This window comes from Carassius gibelio, chromosome A6 (assembly GCF_023724105.1).
Source record: "Carassius gibelio isolate Cgi1373 ecotype wild population from Czech Republic chromosome A6, carGib1.2-hapl.c, whole genome shotgun sequence".
In the NCBI taxonomy this organism is placed as follows: domain Eukaryota; kingdom Metazoa; phylum Chordata; class Actinopteri; order Cypriniformes; family Cyprinidae; genus Carassius; species Carassius gibelio.
The window spans coordinates 11,866,154-11,890,177 of NC_068376.1; the positions used below are offsets into that span (position 1 = coordinate 11,866,154).

The 24,024-nt window shown below is 36.7% G+C and overlaps 1 protein-coding gene across 1 annotated transcript in view; it reads right to left on the reverse strand.

Moving 5' to 3' along the window:
• The window catches only part of srp68 (signal recognition particle 68), a 125,128-nt gene that overhangs the window by 43,245 nt on the left and 57,859 nt on the right, over window positions 1-24,024 (reverse strand). Inside the window, exon 9 of the mRNA XM_052600717.1 lies at window positions 7,024-7,122. Within this exon, the coding sequence (XP_052456677.1) occupies window positions 7,024-7,122 (99 nt within the window). The remainder of the gene's footprint in view (window positions 1-7,023; window positions 7,123-24,024) is intronic.

The window sequence follows — 24,024 nt, forward strand, 5'->3', positions numbered from 1 at the left end:
TGGCACCTGCTCACAGTGCCAAAACCACTGGTAAATGGTTTACTGACTATGGTATTACTGTGCTCAATTGGCCTGCCAACTCTTCTGACCTGAACCCCATAGAGAATCTGTGGAATATTGTGAAGAGAAAGTTGAGAGACGCAAGACCCAACACTCTGGATGAGCTTAAGGCCGCTATCAAAGCATCCTGGGCCTCCATAACACCTCAGCAGTGCCACAGGCTGATTGCCTCCATGCCACGTCGCATTGAAGCAGTCATTTCTGCAAAAGTATTCCCAACCAAGTATTGAGTGCATAACTGAACAATTATTTGAAGGTGGAATTTTTTTGTATTAAAAACATTTTCTTTTATTGGTCGGATGAAATATGCTTTTTTTTTAGATAGGAATTTTGGGTTTTCATGAACTGTATGCCAAAATCATCAGTATTAAAACAATAAAAGACCTGAAATATTTCAGTTGGTGTGCAATGAATCTAAAATATATGAAAGTTTATTTTTTATCATTACATTATGGAAAATAATGAACTTTATCACAATATGCTAATTTTTTTTAGAAGGACCTGCACTTTAAATATGGAGAATCATTAATGTTTTTACGGTCATGAGGTGGGACACCTCATCGCTACCTGTCCCAGTCTGAAACGCAAAGCTAGCAAGAAAAACACTTATAAAAGTGTTGCTTTAGTTGGGCGACCCATTTTCTCTCGAGACGAAGATTCTAGATACAATTACTGAATCTGCATTTAAGCCATTTATTTTTGATGGGGTAGTGTTGTTTAGTGAAGCAGACTCTGAAACAAAAAGTGTTTGCATCCTTCGTCATACTGGTGCCTCTCAGTCCATAATCTTAGAGTGTGTTGCCATTTTCGGAACAGTCAAGCTGTGGTTGTGGTACTAATGCAAGGCATTGACCTATCTGTACATTTACATTTATTCATTTAGCAGACGCTTTTATCCAAAGCGACTTACAGATGAAGACAGTGGAAGCAATCAAAAACAACAAAAAGAGCAATGATATATAAGTGCTACAACAAGTCTCAGGTTAACAGTCCATGTAGCATGGGATTTTAAATAATATAATAAATAAGAAAACAGATAGAATAAAAAATAAGAATAGAGCAAGCTAGTTAGAGGTCTTTACACATACACACATATATATAATTGCATAATAAATGAAAAGAAAAATAGAATACAAAAAGATTAGAAAGATAGTTAGATTTTTTAAGAATAGAATTAGAATATTGAGTGATAAAGTTAGAGGGTCAAATAAAGATGGATGAGATGTGTTTTAAGCCGATTCTTGAAGATGGCTAAGGGACTCAGTTGCTCGGATTGAGTTGGGAAGGTCATTCCACCAGGAGGGAACATTTAATTTAAAAGTCCGTAAAAGTGACTTTGTGCTTCTTTGGGATGGCACAATCAAGCGACGTTCACTTGCAGAACGCAAGCTTCTAGAGGGCACATAAGTCTGAAGTAACAAATTTAGGTAAATGGGGGCAGAGCCAGTGGTAGTTTTGTAGGCAAACATCAATGCCTTGAATTATATGCGAGCAGCTATTGGAAGCCAGTGCAAATTGATAAACAGAGGTGTGACGTGTATTCTTTTTGGCTCATTAAAAATTAATCTTGCTGCCGCGTTCTGAATTAATTGTAACGGTTTGATAGAATTGGCTGGAAGACCTGCCAAGAGGCCATTGCAATAGTCCAGCCTGGAAAGAACAAGAGCTTGAACAAGGAGTTGTGCAGCATGTTCCGAAAGAAAGGGCTTGATCTTCTTGATGTTGAATAAAGCAAATCTGCAGGTTTTGGACAGTTTTAGCAATGTGGTCTGAGATAGTCAGCTGCTCATCAATCATAACTCCAAGGCTTCTAGCTTTTTGAAGGAGTTATGGTTGAAGTGCCTAACTTGGTGGTGTAATTGTGATGGAACCACAAGCAGTTCTGTCTTGGAAAGGTTGAGTTGAAGGTGATGGTCCATCATCCAGGAAGAAATGTCTGTTAGACAAGCTGAGATGCAAATAGCTACCGTCGGATCATCAGGATGGAATGAGAGGTAGAGTTGAGTGTCATCAGCATAGCAGTGGTATGAAAAACCATGTTTCTGAATGACAGAACCTAATGATGCCATGTAGACAGAGAAGAGAACAGGTCCAAGAACTGAGCCCTGAGGCACCCCAGTAGTTCGATGTTGAGACTTGGACACCTCACCTCTCCAAGATACTTTGAAGGATCTATCTGATAGGTAAGCCTCAAGCCATTGAAGTGTGGTTCCTGAGATGCCATTTGCCAGTAGGGTAGATAGGAGGATCTGGTGCTTAACAGTGTCAAAAGCAGCGGACAGATCAAGCAGGATAAGTACTGAAGATTTGGATTCTGCTCTTGCCAGTCTTAGAGCTTCAACAACTGAGAGCAAGGCCGTCTCAGTTGAATGTCCAGTTCTGAAGCCAGATTGGTTGCTGTCAAGGAGATTGTTGTTTGTGAGAAATGTAGAGACTTGTTTGAACACAGTGTGTTTGCAATGAAAGGAAGAGAAACTGGTCTGTAGTTCTCTAAAAGAGATGGGTTGAGGTTGAGTTTCTTAAGTAGTGGAGTTATACGTGCCTGTCTAAATGATGAGGGGAAAACACCAGTGTGGAGTGACGTGTTGATGATGTGAGTGAGTGCAGGTATAACTGCAGGAGAAATGGCTTGAAGAAGATGAGATGGAATAGGATCAAGTGGGCAAGTAGTAGGGTGATTAGAAAGGATGAGTTTTGAGACTTCTGCCTCAGGGAGTGAAGAGAAGGATGTAAATGAGTGTAAGTTTGCTGGTGATATGAGCTGTAACTACTTTTCTCTGTAGTTAAAGTACCTTTACACAAGGTCTATTTGCGTTTTGGAAATAATTATGGTGAAGTTAAACTGGCAGTTCAGGCTGAGTTACCTATTAAAGGTGTAGCGCCCATACTAGGAAATGACCTAGAACAGGGGTAGGCAAGTTCGGTCCTAGAGAGCCGCAGTCCTGCACAGTTCAGCTCCAACCCAGAAAAAAAAAAAAAAAAACCTCTCCTACCTTTTAGTAATCCTGAATGGATTGATGAGCTTGTTCAGGTGTGTTTCATTAGGGTTGAAGCTGAACTCTGCAGGTCTGCGGCTCTCTAGGACTGAACTTGCTTACCCCAGACCTAGAAGGTAAAACATTTTTTGTTTGCGTGAAGTTATAGATGTTCCTGATGTACATGATGAAGATGCTTTACAGGAAGAGTTTCCTGATGTGTTTAGCACGTGTGTGGTGACCTGAGCTCAAGGTCAAAAACTAAAAGACACTGTAGATCTGTCAAAGACCTTTTTGTGTGCTGACAATTCTGCTGAGAAAAAGTTGATTCAGTTGAAGTAGAAATCTGTGCACTTCCTTATGTTGATTTGGCATTTGGAAAAACCATGTTAATTGAGGCGCAACGGGCCGATCAAACTCTGTGTCCCTGTGTTGCAGCTGCTGTCGAGCTGAACATTTTGCCAGAGCGTCCAGTTACCTACTTTGATGTCGGCGTCCTTATGCGTAAGTGGTCTCCATGTCATGTCACTGATGATTAGGGTACCGTTTTTCAAGTTGTCATTCCAACACACTTTCGAGAGCAAGTTTAAAAGCTTATGATAGTTTGTTGAAATTTCTTTTGGCCTTCAATGAAATCAGACGTTTCAAAATACTGTAAATCTTGCCATGCATGTCAGTTATCTGGCAAGATGAATCAAGTTAGTCCCCTGGCTCCGTTGAAGCCAATACCAGCTATTAGTGAACCATTTGAGCGCATTCTGATTGAGTTGAGCCATTGCCCAAAACTAAATCCGGAAATTCCTACTTGTTAACGCTGATGTGTGGATCGACCAGGTATCCCAAAGCGATACCTCTGCATTCACTTAAAGCTCATGCAATAGTCAAAGCGATCGCCAAATTCTGCACTACTTTTGGAGTGCCTAAATATATTCAATACGATCAAGGAACTAATTACATGCCAAGTGTTTGCCAAAGTAATGAAAAAATGAAACCTCAAACATCAGGTATCTCGTGCGTATCACCCTCAGTCCCAAGGTGCCATCGAGCGGTTTCATCAAACTCCTAAATCCATGCTAAATCCCACTGTTGTTATTTGCCGTTCGTACTTTGACTCAAGCTTCCCTTGGTTTCAGTCCTTCAGAGTTCATCATTGGGCACACTGTGTGTGGTCCATTGAAGATTTTGTAGGAGCAAATTCTTTCATCCAACCATTCCTCCCCCACTAAGAATGTTTTAGATTAGTTCATTTCGTGACCAACTAAATTGTGGAAACTGAAAAAATACTCACTTGGTTCTGTACAAGACCAAATGAAGGCTCGTTATGATCAAAAGGCTGTCCAAAAATTGATGGGTTGAATATGAATAGTGCCACCTTTACCTCTTTATTTGTCCAATTCAGAAACGGTCAAACCTTTCAACAAAGTTGTCCTACTTATCCATGTCTGCCCAGGCTGATGTCAAAAGTATGATTAAGAGATATCAGACTTTGTTCATTGATTTCCCTACCACTACACAAGTGCTAACACCCAACATTGATGTTTGTTCACATGCACCCATCAAACAATGGGTTTATCATGTAAACCCACTAAAGAAAGAATCGATGAGGCAAGAAACCCAGTATCTACTTGAAAATAACTTGGCAGTCCCTAGTTTTAGCCCATGGTGTTCCCCATGTCTTCTTGTCTTTTTCTTCACAAAAAAGGTATTGAGAAATGTTATTGCTGACTCTATGTCCTGTGTTAATCAGTAAAACAATGTATGTTTTATTTTATGGTTGGGGGATGTTATGACCTTTAAAATATGCTATGCATCTGTGAACTGTTTTTTGTATGTGTTTTTTTTTTCTGTCTCTCTGCTCGTGTGTGTAGACATGTTTGTGTTCCAGATGGGTGTGGCCTCTGTTAGCCAGCTGAAGATGGTAATTGGTCCTACTATGCACCTGAACCAGATTTAAGAACCGCCCCAAACACTCATCTAGTGCCTTTGAGCCTTGTTGACTATTGTCAGGTTTTGCTAGCATTCTGAGTTACTATTTTGTGCTATTGAATGGATCTTTATCCTTGTTTGGTTATGAGTGTCATACCAGAGAGAAATATTCTATGTTGTGAATCTGCTGAGTGCCTGTCATTAGCTGCGTTTACATGGACACTACTAATCGGATCGTAATAGGACTAGAAGCACAATAAGAAAAAAAAGTCACATGTAAACACGTCAAATGGATTGAACTGGCGAGATCAGACTAAAATTTTGATCTGAAGGGGTGGATAATCCCTTTTGTAATCGCGCGAGAGGACATGTAAACACTTAATCGGATTGAAAACCGAAACGGGAAAGTATTACGCATGCGCAGTGGCGTAGACATAGCGTAATGACGTATGACGTGTGGAATTACCTGTTCTTCCTTGTGACTAAAGTGTCATAAATAAGTGTCCTGTCATTATAAAACTCCCCTTTCACTCAGCGTATGTGAAGTGGAACAGGACCACGTTCCACCAGTCCTTGTTTTATACTCATCAACAGACCACTAGTTTTGGGTGCGGGAAGGGACACTTTTTTTTTAAGTAACGTTAAGCAGCACAACAGTTTATGTGCTGGTCGCTGCCTAATTAGGACCCGAAGTCGATAAATATCATGTGTGCTTTTTAAAACAGCATGCGACAGCAGCAGGAAACTCTGTATGTTCACGCAGTGTGCGCATGTCAAAGGGTAAATCCGATTAGAAGCTTATGACATGTATAAGTGCTTATCAACCCAATAACTTTATTCAACGTTCATGTAAACACTACGTTCGGATTTGTCAATCAGAATTAATCCAATCTGATGGAAGCAAAAAGTGTACATGTAAACGCACCTATTGTAAGTTAAAATACTGGTATCTCCTGTTTCGCTGAATATTGCCTGTTTTGACTATGATTTGGATTCTGATTCTGCTTTGTGTACGCCCGGAAACTTAAAATTAACTTTTTAAACATTCTTGTAAATTTATCTATTTGGATAAAAAAAAATCTATTTTGCCATACCTTAGTATGGATGTAGGGGGTTATATGTATCCTATGTATATATGTATATGTATCTTTTTCTCACTTTGTTTGTGGTTAAGAGAGGTAGGTCTGTATTTTTGTTTTCTTTATTTCCATTTGAAAAAAAAGCTTGTTTTGTTTATTGTTTTGGCCTTGTCTTCCCCTGAAAATGTTCCTGTTAAAATAAAATAAAAATTGTTTACTTGGCATCTCTCTGGTGTGATCTCAGTTCTCTTTTTCTGTTACAGCTAACCCCTTGAGGTTGTAACAGTGTGCTCTGTGCATATATGGGCACAATAAAAGGAGAGAAGCTAAATGAGCACAACCCAAGCTGTATATAAAAAAAAAAAAAATGAATCAAATGATTTCACCCCTACGATTTTGAGCCAAATTACATTGGGATAAAAATTACTTTAGAAAGATTGCGAAATCATGTTATTTATATAAATAAATAAAAAACAAAGATAAAGTCTATTAGTAAAATCTATTGACACAAGTTTCTGAAATTTGGATGATTTGACACTGAATGACCCATATATGCTTAAATGGCATCTTTTTATAAGTAGCCTTTTACTAATGAATTGATACCAATACTGCTACTGATGTCTCTTTTGAAAACATTTCCCAACCATTTTAGCAATAAATTATAGCCAACAACATTACAGTATAAAATAAAGCCTTTGTTTTTAACATTTTTCACTCCTTTGTATGCAGCAATGCTTTTGCGATATAAACTTACAAATATTCGTCATGCCAATAAAGCACATACATACATACATACATACACATATATATATATATATATATATATATATATATATATATATATATATATATATATATATATATATGTATGTATGTATGTATGTATGTCTAGAGAGAGAGAGAGAGAGAGAGAGAGAGAGCGAGCGCACACTGCTCAATCACATTTAGGGAAGTATAAGATGTGCTAGTAATGGGTCTCTCACCACATCGTTCCTGAGCTCCTCTCTGACAGCTTGGATGGTGTCTCTACACTCCGCCAGCAGGCTCTCATAGAGGCGCTCCTTTGTTTCTTCATTATCTGCCTGTGAACAGAAACAGGCCAAACAGTCAGGATACCTGCTCTTATATATTGTGTGTATAACCATACAGTGAAATTCTAAATTTTCATACTGCATGTGCTCTATAGCCCTAATTGTTTTTTTTTTGTATTAAAGCTTATGGTGCAGACTTGTGTCTGATATATTAGGTTAGTTTGTTTTGGTGTGAAAGGGGTTTCCTGAATTGTGCACCAGCCTAACAAGATGCGTATGCACCTATTGCATCGGATGGCATTATTCTTCCATTTCTTCCGCTCAAGTCTATGGCAGCCCATAAAACCGCTTGCAGGAAAGTTGTGAAATCTGGCCAAAAAAAAAAAAAAAATTGTTCGAAAAACATACTCGCCACAATTGGCTCATCTTCATACCATGCTGGCAAAAAGTTATGGAATTCAAGTTGATTCTTCAAACTGTTCTCAAATAACATGTAAACGAATTTGACGCAAAGCATCCAAAAATGGATCTGACACTGTATCTCTACAACGGTTCAGCATATTGAGACCACACCTGGTGTGTGTTATGCTGTGTTCACACCAAACGCGAATAGAGCGTCTGGCGCGAATGATTTAAATGTTAAGTCAATGCAAAGGCACGTTTACGCACGTCTGGAGGTCTCGCAGGACGAATGAGGCGTTAAGCGCGGCGCGGAAGACGCAAATTCGCCTCATTCGCGCGAATTGACGCACGAAACGCGCGTTAAGCGCGAATGGTGCTTTTTTGTGCATTTAACGTTTGACGCGAATTCGCGTCTGCCACCCGAGTTGAAAAATTTGAACTTTGGCGTCAATTCGTGCCGCGTTAACCAATCAGGAGCCTGCTAGGAGTCACTCATTCAACAGTATATTCCTGCAGCCTCCGGTTGTGCAGGAATACCTTTCTCCACTCATTCAAAATGGAGGAACATCTGATGTTGTCAGTGAGCAGTCAACCGTAACTATATGACAAAAGTTCATATTTCTATAGAGACAGGAATAAATATATATATATATATATATATATATATATATATATATATATATATATATATATATATATATATATATATAAACATTAATAGATAAATTGAATAAAGGCCAAAGATAAGAAATTTCATTTTACCCCAAACAAATTATATTTTATCTTGAACCACTAAAGAGACATCAGAGCCAGCGGCAAATGAAAGTGAAAGTGAAGTGACATTCAGCCAAGTATGGTGACCCATACTCAGAATTTGTGCTCTGCATTTAACCCATCCGAAATGCACACACACAGAGCAGTGAACACACACACACTGTGAGCACACACCCGGAGCAGTGGGCAGCCATTTATGCTGCGGCGCCCGGGGAGCAGTTGGGGGTTCGATGCCTTGCTCAAGGGCACCTAAGTCGAGGTATTGAAGGTGGAGAGTAGGGGTGTGACGGTTCGTATATAACCGTGAGACCGGCGGTTATAGTTGAACACCGTCATTAGAACTCTATAACCGCCAAAACAGTGTCATTAAAATATTTTTTACAAACATTTTTTAGATAGGATCATAAGATGCGCAATATATCGGGAGACATGGTTTTTACCACTTAATGAAGTTTTGTAAATCGTCAGACATGATATTTACCACTTCATAAAATTTTGCTTTGTAGAAAACCTTTCTTAAAAACGAATTTCGTTTTGTACAGATTTTGTCTTAATTTTAATAAATGTTTCATCAACCAATTGCATGTATTTTAATAAATAAAAAGCAAATAGCAGACAATGATAACCGACATGGAAGCACCAGCGCGCCGCGTTCACTTGCACTGCACTGTGAACTAGAGCGCATCTCATCGCAAATGAAACTCAGCGTAGGCCTATGCCTCATACATTAGCATTAAATATCTTTGCTGCATCCTTTCTAGAACAATGGCATTTTTTTTGTGAGTCGCATCAGCAAAGCATTGCATGGCCATAGACCGCAAAACAATCAGCGGATGGCGGGCGGATGCGGCTTTGAAATTTCCTCAAAAAACGTTGGATGATGAGTTTTGTGACCGATCTCCTTAATAAATGGAGGAGTGAAATCTCTGCCCCTTTACCGATCAGAGCGCGCGCTGACACGGAGTTAACCCGCTATCTCCAAGAACAACCAATTGACTCTACGGTAGATGCCAAAATGACACTTGAGGTTGTATCTCTGCAATGCATTGACAAACTTTGTGCCATTGTCAACTCACACAATTCACACCACATCAATTTGATAACAGCGCCACCTGTTGGTCAAACATATGTCAATAAATCATGTTACTAGAGGTTGCATTTATGATTTTTCAGCCGTTTTGACTAAAATGATCCTAAAATGATCCTTCAATTACTAATTTCTGCAGTTGGTCTGATACTTACTTCTGTTATGTTTGGCCCCGTAATTGCTGTATATTATAAATATATTACTAAGATTGTAATAATTAGCACTTTTACTACGAGTAGATTATAGATAGATTTGTGTGTGTGTGTGTGTGTGTGTGAAAGCCTTAAATCAGACTTACAGAAAGTTGTATAAGGTGAGGGCTGTTTGTGTATGATTATGAGTAATAGAAATAAAATCATGAAAAAGTAGTCCTTGCTAACATGGTCACCTTTATGTTCCACCCTCTAGATCGTAACAATACATTCATTATAGAATTAGAAAGTTCCAGTTGTTTGATGGGGACACATTCAACAAGGTTTAAATGCACTGTAACTACAACGACGGACAATCAGAGGGGTTCTAGAGTGCGACCAATTTGGTCCTAGATTTTGGTCAATTTGGTCCGCTCCTTGAGCCGGGCTTCAGGTCAATTTTCACATAATAGTTCCGATGCGGGCCAGGCCTTCTTCCTGTTTTAAACTTCTTTCTTTTGTATTTTAGACATCCATTAATTAGTGATAAAACAAAATTGCCACGCTGGTGGAAACAACACAAGACCGTGTTACCGCAACAGTTATCCGTTCAAGTACACGCAATAGGCTTAAAGGGTTGGTTCACCCACAAATGAAAATTATGTCATTAATAACTCACCCTCATGTCTTTCCAAACCAGTAAGACCTCCATTTATCTTTGGAACGCAGTTTAAGATATTTTTAGATTTAGTCCGAGGGCTCTCAGTCCCTCCATTGAAACTGTGTGTATGGTATACTGTCCATGTCCAGAAAGGTAAGAAAAACATCATCAAAATAGTCCATGTGATATCAGAGGTTCAGTTAGAATATTTTGAATCATCTTGCATTTTGAAGAATATTTTGAAGGTCCAAATATAGAAGACAATGCTGAATAAAGTCGTAGTTTTTGCTCTTCTGTGTCTGTTGTGAGAGAGTTCAAAACAAAGCAGTTTGTCATATCCGGTTCGCGAACGAATCATTCGATGTAACCAGATCTTTTTGAAACAGTTCACCAAATCGAACTGAATCGTTTTAAACTGTTCGCGTCTCCAATACGCATTAATCCACAAATGACTTAAGCTGTTTACTTTTTTAATGTGGCTAACACTCCCTCTGAGTTCAAACAAACCAATATCCCGGAGTAATTCATTTACTTAAACAGTACACAGACTGAACTGCTGTGAAGAGAGAACTGAAAATGAACAGAGCCAGATAATGACTCGTTCACGAGTCAAGAACCGTTTCTGTCAGACGTGTCCAATTCGAGAACCGAGGAGCTGTGCATGTGTGATTCAGCGTGAAACAGACCGACACACAGAGAATCCGAACCGAACTGATTCTGTGCTCATGTTATGAGCGCGGGTAAACCGAAGGCTTGAATAAAGGGCAATCATCGCCAATGACGCCATTACGTAGAGCCCAAAAAGAACCGGTGAACCGTTTTCTTCAACCAGTTAATTGAGTCGAACTGTCCGAAAGAACTAGAGTAAGACTTAGAGTAAGACGGGAATAATGATACTGAAAATTTTGCTTTGATCACTGTAATAAATTAAACTTTAAAATAAATTCTAGAAAGATTAAAATATGAAATATGATAGAAAACCTTTTTTATAAAAAATATTTCACAATATTACTGCTTTAGCAAACTAGTATTGACTGGTATTTTGTCATGTTGAAATATATAAATGAACATCACATAACTAGCATTTCCATCGCGTTGTTTTCATATGGATTATCACATATTTGTTTTCAGTGCTTATTTTAAAAGTAGACATGTCAAGCTTTCTATAGATATATCTCTCATGTCTCTGAGTATTTGCTGAGTTACGTATACGCGTGAACTACTGGTGATTCGAAAACCGATGAAACCGGTTCTTGACTCGTGGCTTTTAGGTGCACCAGTGCAACCAGTGCAGAAAGTTAATCTAGAGCCCTGAATCAAATTTCTTAATTTTCATTTTTCAAGATGCATCTTTATTTTTTGTGAATGTAATAATTATATTTAATATAATTTCAAATACCAAAGTAGTAACAACTATACAGTTACTGTACGGGTACTTCAGTTGTGATGTAAAATTAACCCTCTGGAGTCGAATCACGCGTATACGTAACTCAGCAAATACTCAGAGACATGAGAGATATATCTATAGAAAGCTTGACATGTCTACTTTTAAAATAAGCACTGAAAACAAATATGTGATAATCCATATGAAAACAACGCGATGGAAATGCTAGTTATGTGATGTTCATTTATATATTTCAACATGACAAAATACCAGTCAATACTAGTTTGCTAAAGCAGTAATATTGTGAAATATTTTTTATAAAAAAGTTTTTCTATCATATTTCATATTTTAATCTTTCTAGAATTTATTTTAAAGTTTAATTTATTACCGTGATCAAAGCAAAATTTTCAGTATCATTATTCCCGTCTTACTCTAAGTGTAACAATATACACTATACCATTCAAAAGCTTGGAGTCAGTATATATAGAAATTAAAACTTATTTAGCACATAAGCAATGAAAAATAAAAATGATGAATATGATAAATGTTACAAACGAGGCTGTTCTTTCAATCAAAAAAAAAAAAAAAAAAAACCTTTTAAACATTAATAATGATAACAAAGTTTTTTTGTGTAGAAAATCAGGATATTAGAAGGATTTCTGAAGTATCGTGTTACTGAAGTAATGATGCAAAAAATTCAGCTTTGAAAGTCAGCTTTAATTGTTCCTAATAAACTGTTTAACTGCACTTGCAAGTGAATCTCACATTATTTTGTGGGATTAAATATATTCGAAATAAACTACAAACAAAAATATATACATTGTCCTCACATTCTGTCTTGTAACTCTTCCTTCTCAGTCACACTTGACTGAAAGGATCATTATGCAGCTCATTATGCGGGCCTTTGTCTTCTCAGGTGTAAATCACAATAATATTCATGATAGTTGATGCCTACTCGCATATGCCCTTTTGAAACAAAAACAAAAAACAAAAAGTGTCTTAGAAAATATTAATTAAATATATTGTTTTCTATGAGTGCATAAACAAGATGATTTTCACATTTTGAAGCAAAATTTCTAGGCAACATGCTCCAGGTTTGACAGTCTTGTGAACAAATGGTTCTGTATGTGTTTTATGACCTTATTGCAGTGACTTGAGCTTTTCACTAACCACACATAAACATTGTTTTCTCAAAACTACAATCATGTACATACATGCCATTTACATATTATTGTAACCCAGGTTGTACTGAAGTGTTTTCAGACTTTAGCCATGTATATGCTTATAAGCAACTAAAAAAAGCATGAATGTCAGGGCATGTAAAAACTTCTCCAGGCCCTCAAAACTCAGAGGGTTACGTACAAGTAAACTAGATGTTACTGCAAAACTCCACAGTCAAAGAGAGCAAAATTTGTTGAAAATAAAATACCAAGTTTCGGAACCATTCCTATTCTAGCAGAGACTAAGCTAATTAAACCCCATCAAAACAGCATGAGAAGGCATGAAGCGATCAGATTTGGATAAGACAAAAGCAGGCATATAGAGAAAAAATACAGACAATTTAAGATTAATTTGATGGCTGTGCTTCAGAATTAACTTTAGAACACCCTGAGAAACAAATGAGCACGCGTACACACACACGCCTACAGAGAACTGTGGTCACACCTAAACAACACCTTGCATGACTAACTGCAACTGGGTGAACCAGAATTTCGGTAAAAGCAAGACCGGGTGTGGAAAAAAAGGGTAAGAAGTTGTGCTGCGGGTGGAGCACAAACAGATAAAACAAGCACAGTCCTTGAGAATTGTTATACTGTATAGAATGCAGTCAGATTCAGATGGGACAGCATACCACAGACATTAGCATGCTCAGGGGTGAGGTGTAGCCGGGGAGGGGAAGATACCGATACAGATAACCATTTACTAATAAAATAATTTTTAAAGGCACATACATATGTTAGCTGTATATAAGATGTAGAGAGAGCATCTCCATGAGGACGCACAAAACACTGCACATATTAATCATTGTTAATATTTTTTTGTAGGCTCCACTTTTGACTGCCCTAGTTGCTTTATGAACACAAAGACACACTGGTACATACCACATGAAAACAAGTACTAAGCACACACACACACCTTTTACCTGCAGTTATATTTGTAAATATTCATATAGGGTAATGTTTGACCTAAAGTTATATACGTTGATTGGATGCTTAAGACATCCTGTATATAACTGAAAGAATCTATAGTATAAATATGACAAATCTTAATTAATAAAGTTAAGAATGTCATGGTAGTGCACTGGCTCTGTCCCTGCTTGTTCATTCTTCTGGAATTCCTTGCTGCTGCTACACACCACAGTGGCTGGTGCACTGGGTTCTAATTCATGATCAACATCATTTATAGATTAATAGACAACAGATAGCCTCCCTAAAACGTAATCTAACAATCACTAACTAAATTTAACCATTGCTATGGTACTGTTACAGTACAGTCAGAGCTGGGTAGTAACGGATTACATCTAATCTGGATTACGTAATCAGATTCCAAAACTCAAGTACTTGTAATTAGAGTATACTACTTTTTAAAATTCTCGTAATCAGACTACAGTTACTTTTTTATGGATTACATGATTACATATTATTTACACAATGGTAATAAGTCCTTCACAATTCATTGATGCTCCTAATTTTTTTTTGTTTTTAAATTTGCATTTTTTCCTAATAAACCTGCCGCTTATACTTTGATGATTCTTTGATTTTTTTCCGGCGGAGTGGAAGAGGGGTGTCAGAATCATGCTCAAAGAAATCAGCAGCTAGATAAAGGAAAATGGAGGGGAACGCAACCTTTAATCACTGGAGGTTCAGACCTAATTTTTAAAGAAAGACATGGGAAAATGTCATTATTCAGTGTAAACTCTGACTACCATGGATTAATTTGTGCTCCATGGAATTCTTTGACCTAGCAAGTGGTGTGAATTTCATGTCCTTTAATATATTTTTGTAATGTTGCTTTTTCTTAATTGTTACTACCTTATGCACTTCAAGTGTTTTGAGATTAAATATTTGACCTGGAAATGGTCTTTATATATTAGCCAGGGATCGACATTAACGCTTGTCCGGGACAAGTGGATTTTGTGAAAGGGCAAGTGAAAGAGAATTATACCTGCCCAACCAGACAAGTAACCTGATCAAAATTTTAACAACAAAAAATAACTAGGGCATCACCGAAACTTTAAAAGTAATAAAATCAGAATCATTCTCTTCAGTGTAAATGGTGACTAATAACAGAATGTATTGACAGTATCAAGGTCGAGTCAGTTGAGACTCATGCAGTCTGTCTGACTCGGGGAGAAATAAAAACTATAAGAACAGCACACAAATAGAAACAAACATTTTGCGGTAGAAGAAATATAAATATTCTGTATAATATGTGCAACATCACACGACCAGGAGTGATGTTTTTCCAACTTTCAGCTCGATTGCAAATGTGATATTGATTCTATACATCTTTAGTTAAATAAACAAGTAATATTAACTGACTTACATTTTAGACACATATGGGCCGTTTTTGTTCCATTTCAAACAAAAATAGTTCTAAGCAAAGCCACAGCAGAACAGTCTGACATCTGCGAGCAACAGTCTTTCGTTATTAAATGATTCAGTTTTAAATGAGTCAATGATTCAGTGAGACATCTATAAAATGTTTACTTGCTTCATTTATTCAATGAATCAGCCGTTTGAATGAATCTGTTGAATCAGTGATTCACTCATTAAGACAGTGACTTGTCATCACCTACCGGTGGTTTAATATCAAAGTATCATTGCAATTTTTCCAACATTTCATATTTTGTATGTCAAAAGGGTAAATACAAAAGTATTAATTTGGACAGATGGAGTTTTTTGATACTGATTTCATTTTAATAATGATAACCATAAAGATGTATTATTCTAATTTAATGTAAGGATAACATGTAAGAATTCAACGTAAATGTAGACATCTACATTTAATCAGTTTAGGAAAATATTTTCCTTTATAAAGTTAAAAAGTGTAACAGCAATCAATTTAAGGCAAATATGAAAAATATACTGATTATAGTAATACCTGATAGAGCACTGATTAGACTGCTTCAGAATAAATAACATTTGTGTCAAAAAAACTAACACTTTTTTCCCGGACAAGTAACTTTTTTACTCTGACAAGTGAATGATTGATTTACTTGTCAGAAGGACAAGCTCATGTAAAAGCTTAATGTGGAGACCTGTATTAGGAATGTTATTGCTATGAGTTTCATCCACTAATATTTCTGTAATGTTATTGTTTTTCTTTTCCTCATTGTTACTTTGCACTTAAAATAGTTTGAGATGGATAGAAATGTCATAGCTGTGTGAGTTTAGTCTTTTGTATCTATATTGTTGGATGTTTTTCATTGATGCAGTCATATTCACTTCTAGTGTTTTATTATTTTTTTTTGATTCAATATTTTACCTAGTAGTGATATTGCTGTGAATTCATGTTTTTTAATATTGGTTTTCTAAATTTAACTTAGGGGTGGGCGATATATCGATATTTAAAATATATCGAGATATTTTTTAAACACGATATGGATTTTGACATATCGTATATATATCGATATATTGTTTATATTCTGATTCCGCCACTTTGCTTGTTTGCCTTCCCTGTGCTGTGCTCGCCCCCGCTCGCTCGCCCCCCGCCTCCTTGCTTTTGTCCCCTCTCACCTCGCGTGTAGAGAACTAGCCAAAAAAAAAAAAAAAGACAACTGGCTCCATTATATGGAGATACTTCAGTTTTAAGGCGTAGGGCGAACGGCAGGCAGATGTCTACTGTAGGGCCCAATGAAACGCGGACGGAATCGCGGAATCCAGTCATAAAAATGGAATTTACAGTTTAACGCGGAATGTCACGGAATTGGTCAAATTTTAAATGAATTAATCAAAAGTTGGTCATGCACTTACATCAAATCGCGAAATGGACTAATATCTGCAAATATTAACCCGGAAAAGTCTATTTAAATATGAATCCTGCATGTTCTGAGTGTCTGTGTCAACGAATGGAGCAGAAGCGCGCCTTCATTCATTAAACACGGAAGCTCGCATAACGCTCGCGCTGATTTCATTGTCTTTCCTCTCTCTAAATAAAGACGTGAACACATGAGGAACATCTCCAGAACTGCACTGAGAGTCACTTCATGAGCATCTGACCGTTTGATTTGAGTAAGACTAGCTCATATCACATCATAGACTGTGGTATCACATACACAGAACTGTAAAGGTAAACCCGTCAAAATAAAAGTATTTGACAGAAATCTATTACTATTGTACAGCAGAATGTAGATAGCCCACTACTACTACTATTAAAATGAAACTAACATAATTTTATAAGGAATAATCACACAACATTTCTCCCATGTTTTATTTTTAATAGTAAATCTATTAAAGTAATCCAAAAGTAATCAGATTACGTTACCAAAAATGTGTAATCTAAGAGATTATATTACTGATTACAATTTATACTGATTTTCATGTAATCTGTTATCAGTAACTGATTACAATTAATAAGTAATCTACCCAGCTCTGAGTACAGTATAGCAATACTGCTGATGGATAAAGATGTCAGTGGTTGCAAAGAAACTGCACCCCCAAACAATCTGCATAACATTCCTAAAGTATCAGAAATGCTTGGATGAATTTATTTTCATGTGTCTGAATGACTGAAAGATAAAGCTTTAATTTTTCTTCTTTATATAAATAGACCTGTTTTGTGCATTTTTCTAAACATGTTGCGTTTTTTGTCAAAGTACACTTTAAAGATACAGCAGTGCTTAACATTTTTCCTCCAAGTCCATTTTTAATCTTACAGTGTGTTTGTAATAAACATCAAACCAGCGATTAAAGCTATTAAGACACCAAGTGGATCACTGACTCAGTGTTGCTAATGTAATTTCATAAACTTACTCAACCTTTAGTCTTATGTAATACAATTAACAAATTTTTTTTTTTTTATGGCTCTTATACTAGGTTTTTTGAAAAACATTTTTCACATTTTACATTATTATAACACTTCTCTCACCAGTCTGGCATGAACCGCTCGAAAAGATCCTGTAACAAATTATGGTCCGCCTTCTGAAACACGAAATGTGCTGTGATTGGTTAGCTGGGCCAGTGTGTGTTATGATTGGCATCACAGCGCTTGGTTAGGAAATGTTATGTTATACTACTAGTAAAATATGTATATCAAAAATTATATCTGGAGTCTGGATAATTTTATGTTTGACTGTGCTTAAATTCTTGTTAAAACTACAAATGAATGTAATGAAGTCAAGAGCAGTGAGTGATTTTTCTTTCATTTTCTTGGATTAACATTACAGCAGCTAATAGCTAAATTAGGTGCGGTCACTTTAAGAGACTATGAACGCATCTTTTTCCTCAGCTGTTTACTTTCACTTAAGAAATAACTGACAAATCACTGACAAATAAATAAGTTTTTTTGCTAGTTGCTAGTGACGGGCTTGAGCCAGCTACTAAATGCACCGTCTTCGAGCCATAGATCATTAAAGGTACATTTTCCCATTGTGAGAGCCAGGATGATTTCAATTAATTTAAGCAGTGACTCAGTATGATACAGTATATTCAGAGTTTGTGCGGGTTTCTGTGAAAGTCCTTCTGACAAGTCTGTATGCTGCCGCATGGACCTTGTAGTTCTGGAACGCTGTGATACCAGTGTGATGCCACCCAGATTCCTCATACAGAACTACAACAGGTGAAACAAATGAATGCCATTGCCGCTGCGTGCGCATTTTGATGGAACAAATTAATGGACTAGCATATCAATTCAAGACGTGGCTAAATGTTTTTTATGACCTTACATGGAAAATCCAAACGTTTTTATGACCTTTTATGGCCTTAAATTCTTATTGTTAAATTTATGACTTTTTATGACCCCGCGGAAACCCTGCACAATAATGAACCAAAACACAGCGAATACATGCCTCACAGACATGATAAATATGTCTATAAAAAGGAACATTAGTTTATTAGTAAATAACTAAATTATCTCTTTACTGTTTCTTCCAGTCATATTTATGGTAATTACTTTTGCCAGTGCTTTGCGGCAAGCTTAAGCCTATTGTGTGCATTTGACCGTAGAACTGTTCAGCTGTGCCGATGGTACGTACCTACTGCTGAGTGTCGCGGTAGCATGGTCTCGTGTGGTTTCCACCCGCCACTGCATTTTTTCCTCTCAAGCGGGTGATCGCAAAGGTGCAACCTTTGATTTTTTTTTATTTTGTCGCACTATTGAGAAATAAGGGCACACTCTACAGCCCTACCATTGCTACTTTTCCAACATACACCACACCTATCAAGACGGGTACTATTGGCAGTGGAATCTAGAGCTGTCAAGAAAAACACTGAATTTCGAATATTGGTCAAATATAAAAGAATCCACATTCAAATGCAAAAAAAACGCAGCATTCAAATTTAAGGTGTGCATTAAGGAGGCACTTATCAGTGGTGACGATACGCGATGATGTAAGCGTCATTGCATTTTAATGTTTTTATTAGCCTACACAGTTGAAGCCACTAGATGCGCCGCAGCTTTTTATTACAAATATTGCAGAACTGAGACCAAGCCGTTCACACAGAATGCATATTTCGCGCATTTTCTAGGACATCATATCACCGTTTCGGATAAGATACCCACGTTTAGAAAGTCATGTAAAATTAATGCAAGTTCATCTTTAAAAAAAAAATAATCTTGAGATTTAAAAGGCGTTTTTTTCTCTCCTATGAACACATACATGATGCTGTTTTGTTAATAGTTGTTTAAGAAACTTAATTATAATTGGTTTATAAACATTATTTTAAACAGTAAGCACTTTTTTAACAGATAGTCATGTTATCTTATACTCGATGCGCCCTCTTGTGGCCAAAAGCTTTTCTTTACCCCAAAAATGGCCGACCGGGTGTGTGGTCACAATTAGTGTGTTCACTACTCAATGCTGTGTGTGCACTTGGATGGGTTAAATGCAGAGCACAAATTCAGAGTATGGGACACCATACTTGGCTACTCGTCACATCACTTTCACTGATATTTTCATAATCATGTACCGTATTTCCGCATTATAACGCGCACCGGATTATAAGGCGCACCTTCAATGAATGGCCTAATTTTGGACTGTTTTCATATATAAGGCGAACCAGATTATAAGGCGCATAGAATAGAAGATACTGCAGTCAAACATTTGACTGGGTTTGCGTTATGCATCCACTAGATGGAGCTGTGCTAAAGGGAATGTCAACATTTTGACAGAGCACCTTGATCCATATATAAGGCGCTCCGGATTAGAAGGCGCTTTTTTGAGAAAATTAAAGGCTTTTAAGTGCAACTTCTAAGACAAAACCTCTGTCCTTCAACTTTTTGGCCATCAAGCCAATCCCTTTTCCTGCACTCTCTCATCTCCATGAGGTTGTTAACAGTGTATGCATATATTATGGCAAGGTTAACATGTTGCATTTAGCACTGCATATAAAACCATAAATAATATATTTCTGCTTAATATGATGGAAATTCTGATTACCAGAGTGCAATCAGAAGTCATTTTAGACACTTGCTGTTGTCTGAGTGTGAGATTTTGATGCCCTTAGGTCTGCTATTCTGGGTTTTATATATATAAAAATAATAAGAAAAGGCTCTCTTAAACTAAACTTTTAAATACCCCTCCCAGAGTTTTCATTTGGCTGTCACCAGATTTAGTCAACATCATGCAAAGACATTGTAAAGATGCAAAATATTTGATCTCGAATGGTTTGGCCACGGCAAAACCATACATTTATGGCAAAAAAAGGAAACAGGAAGTTTGTTATAACTTACACATATATTGACTGATTAAGATCAAACTTGAGCTATATATTTGGCAAATAAGGCTTATCACCGGTGGCGCCAGGGGGGGTCTTGGGGGGGTCTCAAGACCCTTCCAAAAAACGCCTTGACCCCCCCCCCCCCCCCCCCTTTGACCCCCCATCCTAGTCCTGATCAGGCTTGGGAGGGTTACTTTAAAAAAGAATTTCACAGCCCTGAATTAATATATGTGTAAAGGACTATACAGACATCTAGTGCATGTTATTGGTATTACAGATTATTTTATTTTGAAGGAAATATAATAAAGAAATTTAAGGTAATGTTTCTTCAACAGGAAAATAGAGAATACTAATTTTTTTTTATCTTCGCAAATATAGAACTAATTTTTAAAAGTGCAAATGCTTCTTTAGGTTGGATGTCTAATCCTTCAATGAAGAAAGTGTATTCTTTGTTGGAAGGCACAGTTTGCGCTGTACAACGTTGTTTGCAATTTCTTCTTTTTAAACAAAATAGCAGCGGAATTTCCATGAAATGAACGCGTTTTTGCAGCAGTGATTCAATCTGCATCTGAGGAGATTGCAGACAGCTGTTATTTGCGCATGCACCAGCGGTTGGCACACGTGACTCGCGTGAGTCATTAATCAAGCTGCGCTTAATATAGTGTTATTATGCTAAAATACTGATTTATTTAGTTTTAAATGAAACCATTGTAATCCTGAAAGTATTCCCCCTTTTTTCAAAATGTAACCATAATCTGATTACTACGTTTTTTGACGTAACTTTAACGGATTACAGTTACTGGATTTTTGTATCCTGATTACGTAACGCCGTTACATGTATTCCGTTACCCCCCCAACCGTGGTCCTGATTAAAAAAAAATATATATATATATTTTTATATATATATATATATATATATATATATATATATATATATATATATATATATATCTCCGGGATAAAGATTAAAAAAAAAAAAACATTTCTTTTCAAACTATGCAGAACAATAATAATTTTGACATTTATTCGTATACTGAACCGAGAACTGTTTGTGTCAGATGCATCTGATTCGAGAACTGAGGAGCTGATGATACTGCACATGCGTGAACCAGCGTGAAGCAGACCGACACACAGAGCGTCTGAACCAAACTGATTCTTTTGGCGATTGATTCTGTGCTAATGTTATGAGCGCAGGTAAACCAAAGGCTTGAATGAAGGGCAGTCATCACCAATTACATTAAATTGAGCGCAAAAGAACTGGTGAACCATTATTTTTTCAACTGGTTTATTTGATCGAACTGTCCAAAAGTACCGGTTCACTTGAGCACCTGCTCTTTTGACCCTTAAGTGCCCTTTTGTCAAGGCAAAATTTCATCTTTTTTTTGTAATAACATTCCCATTTGTGAATGCCTGCCCATGCCCAATCATAATATTAGTACAATTTATTAATAATAATTTAGACGTAAATAAAATGACTAGGGCTGTAGCTATCGAATATTTTAGTAATCAAGTATTCTACCAAAAATTCCATCGATTAATCGAGTAATCTGATAAAATGTGTTTTTGCTCAATTAAAGTGCAATATTAATTATGCAAGAGAAAATAAGACTCCTGGGTCTTGTGACAGTCACGGAGGGAGCGCACGTTCAACATGGACGTTAATACGCACACATACGCATAAACACACAGAGATTGTTTGGTGATACAAGAGTTTTATAATTCTTGATCAGAGAGTGAATGAAATACCTGTAAACTATGTGTATTGTTCCCGTATAGTGTTTGTCCCGTGATTTTTAGAGTCCTGGTAAGAAACAAGCAGGAAGGCAGGAATTATTGGTTCCGCTTAGGGTGGGAATCTACCATGTATTAATTGAGCGTGGGGGTTTCAGGGGCAACGTGGCCAAGTTGTTGCTGTTATTTCCTGTTTAATGTGAACGAATTAATAACATCAAAGTAGATTTATTAAGTAGAACATCATGCCATTATGTTTCTTTCAGACTCTTTATATTTAAGGGAACATGTGTAAAGTGTTTTCTGTGAGTTTGTCCCTCCACATGTGGTAATGGTGCTGGCCACCAGTATAAAGGTGAATGTCTTTGTAATGGAAGGTAGTCTGTGTTTGTTTCTGCAGTGGAGAGTGTGGCCTGAGGGTTGCAGGTATTTTATTCACTCTCTGATCAAGAATTACAATAAACTCTTAAACAGTCTCAGTATGTGTTTCGTGCGTATTAACATCCATGTTGAACGTGCGGTCCCTCCTTGACCGTCACAGACCTCTTAAAATTAACTACTAAGTTTCCTTTTTTAGAAAAAAAAAAAAAGATTTTTATTTTTTAAATGCATATAATGCAATGCATACATCAAAAATAAACATTTAATTATGACCAATTGTTTCTCTGTCTGTACTTGTACTGGGAACAATGACAAGAAAGTTGACAGATGAATTAAGTGCATTAAAATGCCATTCAATTTGTGGTTTTAAATAAAAATTTTCTTAGATAAACATTAAACACATAAAACATTTGATTTATCTTTTAATGATTGAAAATTAACAACTTTTTGGAAAACAATGGGGATTTACAATTAAAAATAAAACATGGAAGAAATGTTGTGATTAAACCTTTAAAAAAAAATAATGTTTGATTTAATTTTATTTTTTTAGTGGTAGGCTAATGTAAATTCTGCTGAACAATAGTCTTTAACCGGACTTTTATTTTGACGGGTTGACTTACCTTTACAGCTCTGTGTATGTGGTGTGACGCTAGTTTTACTCAAATCAAACGGTCAAATGCTCATAAAGTGACTGTCAGAGCAGTTCTGGAGATGATCCTCATGTGTTCACGTGCTTATTTAGTGAGACAGCAGACGCTGAAATCACAGCGAGCGTCACGCGCGCTTCAGTGTGTGTAAATAAAGGAAGTCACGCTTCTGCTCCAGAAGACACGCAGAACATGAGACGCGCAGAACATGCAGGATATTAAAATAGTCTGTTCTGGCTTAATATTTACATATATTAGTCCATATCGAGATTTTAAATAAATTAAGAGGCTTCGAGGCAGAGGAATTTGCCTCAATCATTTTTTGTAATCGAGTTACTCGAGGAATCGTTTCAGCCCTAAAAATGACCAGCATGATGACTTTTCACCTGAAGACGACAACCTCATCCGACCGAGACCATTCCTCACGTCGCATGCACATTTTTTAATTGCTAGAGGATATTTTCGATACCGTGGCAGCTGGTAAGTGGTGTTTCATTCTCAGCAAAGTGATTTTGATGTTTATTTACTTATAATTTTACAAGGACGATGTGATGATGTGAGAACATTCAGATATGTTGTTTATATTGCTGTGTGTAGCCTGTAGTGTAGAAGTAACACTAGCGTGCAGTTTGAGGGAGAAAAGTTTCACAGGCATCGAGGGGTCTGGTCTTTTCAATGTTATTTGACTAAACTTTTTATATTACAGTATTTATTTTTTTAACACTTAGAGTGCCTTTAAAATAATTATCACAACACTCTTAAGGCTTATTCAGATTTTCTCAATCTCTGAATTATTATAAAAATAAAAACAATTCAGAAATGAATTTAAATATAATTATATTTTAAATGTGACGCAAATATTTTTTTTCCTACAAT